We start from the raw sequence: 9,725 nt of genomic DNA, 5'->3' as shown, positions 1-9,725 counted from the left end.
CTTGGTGTACATTGTTGTGGATGTTACCATTGATGAAATTGTCAACTGTCAATTGATAACGTCCAAACATATGGGCAAATTATTATTTATAGGTATTCTTCAGAAGCTTTCCTCCATGCAAAATCTCTCATTTTTTAATACTTTCAGAGATAACTTACATAAACTGTACTAAACCTTATCCTTTAATGAAAAAAAATAAATGTACAGTTGCCAAATTCGTAGTAACGTCCACACCAAAATTTAACTTAATACCAAATCAGATACTAGTGAGAAATCTGTTTCAAAACACAGTATAATAGAGATGGTCATTTTCATTTTCATACATGTTTCAAACAACTTCAATAGGTAATTTTTTAACAAATAAATGATGTCAATGGATATGAAGTAATGTCCATAACATTTCCACAGGGTCCAAATAAATCAAAATATCTTGAAAGTATGAACACAAACTATCTTTTCAGCTTCAAATCTTGTAAAAGCAATGATTGAACATTGGTTTTGTGAAAGAAAATATGCTAATTCTTCAACTTTACAAATCAAAAGTTCAGTTCATAAAAGTTGCTGAATATCTGAGAATGACCCTTAACTACTTCACATTTAACCATCCTTGGTCTAACTTTTCAAATTTTTGATGGTCATGATTGATTTAAATACGTGTTATTATGCCCCCGAGATTGAAGATAGGGGGGGGGGGGGGGGGGGGGGGGGGGGGGGGGGGGGGGGGGGGAGAGGGGGGGGGGGCACGGGCACATATTGTTTTTGTCCTGTCATTCTGTCTGAAACTTTAATCTTGCTAATAACTTTTGAACAGTAAGTGATAGACCTTTGATATTTCACATGAGTATTCCTTGTGACAAAACCTTTCCGTGAGTACCAACATTTTTGACCCTGTGACCTTGGAGTTTGAACAATTTTTGAAAACTTTAACCTTGCTAATAACTTTTGAACAGTAAGAGATAGAGCTTTGATATTTCACATGAGTATTCCTTGTGACAAGACCTTTCCATGGGTACTAATATTTTTTAACCCTGTGACCTTGATCTTGGAGTACGACCTACTTTTTGAAAACTTTAACCTTGCTAATAACTTTTGAACAGTAAGTGATAGAGCTTTGATATTTCACATGAGAATTCCTTGTTACAAGGGCTTTCCGTTGGTATTAAACCTTTTGACCATGACATTTGACCTACTTTTAATTTTTTACAATGGTCATAACTTCTAAATGGTAAATATTTATTGTACATGAGCATTCCTTTTGACATGATCTTTCTACTGGTACCAAAAATTTTTGTATGTGTGAATCAACAAATTCTTAAAATATTATCCAAAGCATTTTAATTAACAAGGTATATTGAACTAATTTTTTTTCTGTATAAGAATTGAGAAAATGTCATCATGCAGACACAGAAGACGCAACGTTAAATCATGCATTGTAACTAGTGTTTGATTATGACATTTCTATAATGTTATTAAAAAGACTTTTTAAAAATTATCCAAAACATTTTAATTAACGAGGTGTATTAAACTATTTTTTTCTGTACAAGAATTGAGAAAATGTCATCAGACACAGATCCAAGACGCAACATTAAATCTTGCACTCACAAAACATGTCAACTTTACTACTTCATATCACAAAAAGTATACGCGATACATGGATATAATTACTATATATAGAAAGTACACACCCTATATAGTATTATTGCATAAAATTACTAACGTTTGAAAATAGGCCAAAATTAACCCTTAGTGTACCTTCTCCTTTGACTTAAAAATGTGCAACTGTCTACCTACTGCAAGGATGTGATGTACAAATGAACCCTTGTAAACTTACTGTGTCAGGATGTGATATCTTGTATATTTACTGTGAGAATGTGATGTATGAAATCTACCCCTATATACCTAATGTGAGGATGTGATGTACCCCTGTATACTTTGTGAGGATGTGATATACAAGTGTACCCCTGTATACTTACTGTGAAGAGGGTAGTTGGTAGGCTGTTGCTTGATTTCTGTAAACAATAGAAACACAATCACTACTCAATCTCTTCAAGTAAGCATCCTTTTCAATCCTGTCATTTAATAAATAACAAGTTCATTTCTAACAGGTCCTTGCTATAGTACACCTCACATTTCAAGGAGAATCTTTCTACTATAATAGCATATCAGTACAGTGTTAAAACTAAACAAGATGACCATGGGCCACAATGCTTACCTGTCAGAGTCAACTTGTTCATACAGAGATGAAGACTCATACATTTGGTACACTAAAGAGTATAAATCCTCAAACCCTAATTGTGGACCTGCTCTGGCTCCAGTCATGGATTGAAAAAATATCAATCTACATTACATTATGACCCTTCCATATCAATTAACGAGATCTTTTGAGTTCTTGAAAGAATGTTTTAAACAAAACAATATTTTAGAAACATATATACCCCCTCGTAGTAATATTGAAAAGGTTCAAGTTTAAATTTAGAATATCTGTTAACTGTGTTAGCGCTAGTGTATAATTTTCTCTAGCCAATGTGGATAATTGCGTCCAATTTTCATTAGCCACATTTCATTTTCATTAGACACACTAAATTCGGAAGGGGGGGGGGGGGGGGGGGGAGTTTAATATGGTTCAAAGATTTTTATTTGCAAATTACACTGAAAAAAAATACTCACAGTCCTCATCACCATCTGAGGATTGTCAAAATTATAAAGGGGAAATAAATAGTGAGAACACATGGTAAAATCACGATGTACAATTTCAAGATGGAAACCTGGTCATAGTGTCTGCAAGACAAAAGTCACATCATTATGCAGAGTACTCTAGCTAATTTTCCTACAAAATACCATTTACTATTAGATTCTCAACTATATTGAATAAATGCTAAACTCCTAGACTTTAATGCACGGCTGGTATAAAGCATATTATAAAGTGAGTCCATTGTAATGTCATTAACCCTAGTAGCGCTGTATTAAATACATAGAAATAGTGCTGTCAGCTGAATATTTTTGGGGAACTCATTAAAAAAAGAAAGATGCTTTTGCATATTGTTTTATAATGCAGGTTTTCAGGGTAATATAATCAAATCACATACCAAAATGTTCAGGAATGTCTGAAGTTTAATAATACCGAGGTAAAATGCCAACTTTCTCATGTCTACTGCAAGTAATTTGCAGGTAAATACAGGTAAAATGAAAAAGTGTAATTAATCTGAAAAATCATAAGTTTATTGATGAAAATACAATAAATATGGTTCAAATGACAAATTTTAAGTTTATTGATGAAAATACAATAAATATAATTCAATTAATTGCTAGATTATTATACAGGTAATGCAAAGGTAACAACACATAGTATTTATAATTTTCATAATAAAATATCATTTCAAGTTAAGTTGACATCTATTCCCATTTCACACACTTCAATATTAAGTCCAATTGGTTGGCACACCTGTTGCAAATCTGTGCAGGTAAATCTATTCATCATGTTCGTTTGCATTGGAGAGAGATTTGAATGCACTAGTGATGAAACGATTATCGCCGACAATCGATTATCGATCGTTTTTGGCTCTTCGATTCAGATTTTATTTTTCATCATCGATTGTCACCCGTACACTAGTTGATAACTAATCCAAGATTTTTCTGAATGTTAACCCCACTTTTATATTGTGACATGTATGGGGTGAGTCACAGTGGACTCCATATTGAAAAGTGGGAATTCAGCGACACCAGCTATTATTTCCCGGGTTTACTTTCCAAGACGCAATGATTCAGTTTTCGGATGATTATTCTACAAATTAATCATGACTAATATGATGCTATTGCCATGTAAAAAGCTCTAACACTGGCAAATGAAGCACCACTTTGACTTAAGGTGCCTCCTTGCCATTTGATTTCTTTGCGCATGGCATCAGCACACAAAATTCCAATCGGTGTCAAAGTAGTCATGATTAACTTGAAAGAATACTCATCCGATAACTGAATCCTACCTAGATCAGCGAAATAAAGTTGTAAAAGGTAGGCAAAGCAGTGACATTAGCTGAAGTCCCACTTTTCAATATGGAGTCCGCTCTCAATCTCCCACGCACATGTCTCGATATAAAAGCGGGGTTATCAGTCAGATGAATCTCAGATTAGTTGATAACTTGATATATATACGTATATCCCAACCCAGGGAAACTCAAGTCAGACATCTGGATTTGTTTTTCTTAAAAGTAAAGCCAATATGCATTTGTGGCTAGAGAAAACAAATTTCATTCCTCGTTAGGTTTAATTGGCTAATATCTAGATGTGTGTACGTTGCACATATCCGGGCATAAAACTAAAAAGAAATAACCCCAAAAATAATACACATTTTTTAACTACATGTAAATACTGATTATACCGAACATTGATTGATACAGTTCTTCCGATTATCAATTATGAAATTTTTGAATTGCAAGGAAAATTCAAACACATTGATTGAAGTTATAAAATTGGTATTCTATTATGTGCAATTTTTTTTACTAATACATCTAAGAAAGAATAATCAACAGTGAAATTTCCTTTACATCTATGCAATATTATTGTCTTTCAAAAGGCATGTACATGTAATACACGAGTACATGTACTTGTTTTCCCTTAAATTCACAATTTAGTTTAAAGCATGTTGTACAACATCCACTGCTCTGAGCTCACAAGTGAATTAATGTTTTTCATCCAAGTCCCAAATTTTGCAGTAGTTCTTTAATCTTTGTAACTTGATCAAACATATTTAAATTTGTGGAGTTGTGGGGGTCCAGGGGATATGTCATCATCACTGTAAAAGGAGTACCTGTTCAAAATATAGATAAATATAATTAAATATAGCAAAAAAGATGAATATCTGATATACTCAGAATTGTCTTTACAAATGCTGTCTGATGTTTATCTAAAGAAAATATATTACCTCTCTTGCTGTTAAACTTGTTGACTTGAAACCCACTTCAACCTGCACTGGTCCTATCTAACCTCCATTGGTCCTCAGGCTGATGCCTAGAAAAAAGATCATCATAATTGATATTTTCACAGTTAGGTCTATATTATACCATTGAGTAATTAGACTGCATCCGACAATGTGAATTTTAAAATTGTGTCTCAACACATATTCAGTGAAAATTTAAACACTGATGTTTCAAAATTGTAAATTGCAATATGAGATGACATACATGTTTTCATAAACTGCCATAGACTCATTATATCTGTTTTATTTACAAAATGTGGGTCAAGAGAAGGACATATGTGTAGTATACATATCTTACTTATACATGTATACAATGCATGCATTTGCCTATGAGAGGACATATGCAGACTTGTGATTAATTTACATTATTTTTAAGAAGGTTCTGCCAACCTACATGTTTGTGTGAAACACGAAACCTCAGGTTTGATATATTTTTTCTTAGGTCACTGAAATTTCAAAGTAATAGTAAATGTATACTATATAGTCTAGGGAATTATAATTCAACAGTCATGCCCCCCCCCCCCCCTTTCTATCCGGTTCCCCCATACCCCTAGATAGTAGATCTATACAGATATTTGTTTTTCATCGCTTTTATACATGTAGTTCAAGGTATGTTATTTTCATAACGATATTTTCTTAATAAAAGAGTTGTGAGAGCCCATGTTTACAAATGTGGTATACATATACATGACATTTGTTTACAATTACACGCACAGGTGGGAGTTATATTTTAAGCACACATGGAATACATATATACATACAAAATAATATAGTCTAGTCAATCTAGCAAATCACCTCAAAGTAATTGCAACAGAAACAAACTCGACGGAATTAAATAAACAAAAGCGTGATTAACAACATACAAAAAATCGGACAAAATCGGACAATGGGAAATATTTAAAATTCAGACTTAAATGTTTTAGTAAACCATCGATATTTTGTGGTGTTTACGGCATGCCGTATACGTAAAGGGGAGTAACTTAACTGTGACAGTCATCGGAATAAAGTTATACACGACGATCTAAAGTGCATGTAATAAAAAACGCGATTAAACAGCTTAACAGTTGTATTAAAAAGGTGATTTTAAGACCTTCTATATACATACAATATTACTCAGCATCTCATATTCTTTGCCGACTTCCATTCCCGGGGAACTTCCGCGAATAAAGCTTCAAAATATTTTGTTTGACTCTCTACTGAATTAATTTTAATTATAAAACACAATATTTACTTTAGAAGTTATGAATAATCAATTATAAATGAAATCTTAAAGAATTAGTGTCAATTTACAAGGGGGAATTATGGTTGTTAAAAAAGAAAGTATGGAAAGCCATTCGGGTTAAAAGTTTCAGTTATTTTGTATCTTCATCATTTGAGCAAGCGTTTTGTATTAAAAACTTTCATAAAACTAAGTAAGTAAAGTATTTTTGCTTTTCTTTTTCAAAATCAGGTTTGGGGAGTCATTCATGGGCAATAATAATGATAATAAAACATTGATAATGTAAAACTTATACGGTACCAATTTTGATGCACCAGATGCGCATTTTGACAAATAATGTCTCTTCAGTGATGCTCAACCGAAATGTTTGAAATCCGAAATAACGATAAACTTGCTAAAGCTATTATAGGGAAAAACAGTGTGCCAAAAAATGGAGTCAAATTCGTCTAAGGATAAGAGGTTTGCATGAGGGAGATAATCCTTAATTTTGAAATGAATTTCTAAATTTTATCACAGCAATTAAATATACATCCGTATTTTCAAGCTAGTAACGAAGTACTTAGCTACTGGGCTGTAGAGACCCTCGGGGACTAATAAAAATCAATGTAAGTAAACACTTGCGCATACTAGTATCATGATTTGATGTAAAATCGAGTAAGTTACTCTTTCTAATTAGTCTTGGGCTCACGACCTGCGGAACCATATCTCCTAGCAGCATGCGAACAGCGCGCTAGACCGCCCGACCATCTATTCAAGACAAAACTTGTTTTCAATGACGATGGAATTCTCGCCACGCTGGCACACGATCATTGAGAATGGAAATGGGATACAGTTATTTATCGTAAATTTTAGAGGATCATAAAAAATGCACATTGTGTTTGAAATGTCTATATATAAAGCACAGAAATAGCAACGAAATCTGAAATAAACATAACTGCCCTAAGGGACGAAATCAATGTCGGATGAAAATTTAAATTCAATTAGTTAGGGGGAGGGGAATAAAAACTCCCGCAAGTTTCTGTCATCCGACATCGATTACACTTTAGTGGAAAAAGAAAAAAGACAAGCGACTGTTGAATACCACATAATATTTAAAACATATTAATGAACATTTAATAGATTTAATGTTCACTTTCATTTGTGAATAAACAGTAGAAAAGGTATACAGAGTGTTATTTATAATCGTATGTTTCTTTTCTTGTTATTCGATTAGTTTCAACATTTGTCATATTATTGTTTTAAAGGGGCGGGGGGTTGGGGGTTGGTTCTTGGTGAAAACTATGTGAACTTAGTTTTTTGTGAGATGTTGAATTTTTGATCTTGCCCCTAATATAAGTTAAGAATATCGTTAGAACCAGACGTCTTTCTAGGAAACGAAGTTTGTCAATCCTTTCCCTTTCTACATGCATTCACAGGATGCGACACAACGTCAAGAATGTTCAGCATCGGAACAGGTCCTGTATACTTAAGAAAGCAATGGAATGTCAAAATATAGACAAATCGCGAAAAAATTCTGTATATGATTAGTTTTTAAATGAAGGCAGGCTACTGACAAACAAGTTGATGGTGAAGGGGTTTCAACTGTTTCGTTTAAAGTCAGCATTTCGCGAATTATATGGTCGTTATAACAATCTACTTTGCCAATACAACCTATCATTGGGTCAAATCTGTCTGACTTGTTTCATATACATGTAGATTGTTAGGCCGTTTTTGGCACAATGATATTGAATAAGGGTAACTCCGTTTGCCTTATTAAGATATAGAGCTCACGGCGGGTGTAACCGGTCAACAGGGGGTGCTTACTCCTTATAGCCCATAGGCATCTGATCCCACTTCTCGTATATCCAGGGGTCCGTGTTTGCCCACCTCTCTATTTTGTATTGCTTATAGGAGTTACGAGATGGATCACTGTTCGTTATCTTCACCTTCCTATATGAGGATTTCATAGAGAAAAAAATATATTCTGGTGTCGATGTCATATCGACTTTGTACGATGGAATACCATAGAGACACTTATAGGAGATTTGCTATGTGAAGAATTGTCTAATACAATATCATTTTTATAAGTTCAGTCATTGCCACTAACTACTAACTACAGTTGCAGTAAAGGAGCACTGCAAGGATTTTTTAAGTCATAGAGTGGACTAAAGAAATGATTAATTTGGATCCTTCGAATTGGGGCTTATCACTGCTTTCAGCAATTCTTGTATCCGTTAAAACTAAATTACAAGTCACGCCAGATAAACTTTTGAACGTTTTTCGCTGTAAATGCAAGGCAAATTGTGATACTAGCCGTTGTACTTGTAAATACATGGACTGAACTGTACTGCAATTACTCAAATGATCACTTATATAATTATCAGGCACGTAGCAATAATGGCTCTACACCTTTTATCATTACATGCAAAGTTGATAAATTTTTACGTACAGAGGACGAATTTTAGACAGATTGGTTGCCCTCCCTCCTCTTTTTTCTTTCTTTTCTTTAAAAAAAAAAAAAAAAAGCATTGTCGTGAACTGTACATAGTGGAAGTGTAAAATTGAACTGAGAGAACAAATCTTCATGTGGTAACTCATATATGCCTAATGGACAGGAAAAAGTATTTTCTTCCAAAATCCAGTTTTTAACGATTTTTGTTGGAAAATAAAGATTTCAGCCCAAAATTCGGCAAGGGAAAATAAATTTTGGTGCAGAAAAGTTTAGTTGTGCATTTGGACGTTTTATTCTTAAATTTATAAGATCAATGTCATCTCTTCTATAAAACAGTCATTTCCTATCATTTCCAGTTTTTCACTATTTTTGTTTTAGAAAAAGGTAGGTTTTCCTAACTAAAATGGTATTTTTCATATATATTGCCAATAATCTATATATCTTACTTGTTGAGCAGTTTTTAAAATAAATCCTAACTTCAATTTTTTATTGGTAGACTCAAATGTATGACAAAATGTGGGTTTTCTTCTTAAAATTTCAATCTTTAACAATTATATTCAAAAAAGCAAGATTTTACCCAAAAATTACAGTCAAGGAAAGAATATATTCTGCTGTAAAAAAAAATTAATCGAACATTTCCAGGTTGAAATTTGAGATATGAAACTTATTTTTACTGTATGTTACATAAAATGGACATTTTCTTCAATTTCCAGTTTTTAGCAATTTTCATGAAAAAACACATCCTTTTACCCCAAAATTCCAATTTTCCCATGGAAATACAAAAGCCGATTTTTAATATGTTGTTTGCATGTGTTTTCTTGCATGAATAATCAAAATTTCAATTCTGTTGCAATTAGTTTGAGGTTTTGCTCATTTTTGAGCTAGATTGACTAGACTAATACATCTACTGTATGTCGTGTGTTTACACTTACAGATGTTATTATAAATCACGTTGTGAAATAGCAGAGGAAATGTGAGTTGAACTTTTGAATACAAATTTATGGCATTTTTTTTTTCACTCACCAAACGAAACTATGATTTCGTTGTCCAAGTTGAATGCGTCCACCAAATTCCTCTTCTTGCAAGAAACTTTGTTTAGCCTC

General features: G+C 33.2%; 1 protein-coding gene across 5 annotated transcripts in view; it reads right to left on the bottom strand.

Annotated features, from left to right (window-relative positions):
• Positions 1–9,725, bottom strand: part of LOC125648862 (transcriptional repressor protein YY1-like) — an 89,266-nt gene that overhangs the window by 18,347 nt on the left and 61,194 nt on the right. For 2 of the 5 annotated variants that reach the window (XM_048875886.2, XM_048875891.2), the window contains one exon: positions 1,974–2,009. The exons of 2 other annotated variants lie outside the window; for them this stretch is intronic. In XM_048875886.2, the coding sequence (XP_048731843.2) occupies positions 1,974–2,009 (36 nt within the window). Of the gene's footprint in view, positions 1–1,973; positions 2,010–3,098; positions 4,805–4,918; positions 5,005–9,725 lie in introns of those variants that run through there. One more of the 5 variants, XM_048875889.2, reaches the window with a different exon arrangement.

This window comes from Ostrea edulis, chromosome 5, assembly GCF_947568905.1.
Source record: "Ostrea edulis chromosome 5, xbOstEdul1.1, whole genome shotgun sequence".
In the NCBI taxonomy this organism is placed as follows: domain Eukaryota; kingdom Metazoa; phylum Mollusca; class Bivalvia; order Ostreida; family Ostreidae; genus Ostrea; species Ostrea edulis.
This window is presented reverse-complemented; position numbering and strand designations above follow the sequence as displayed.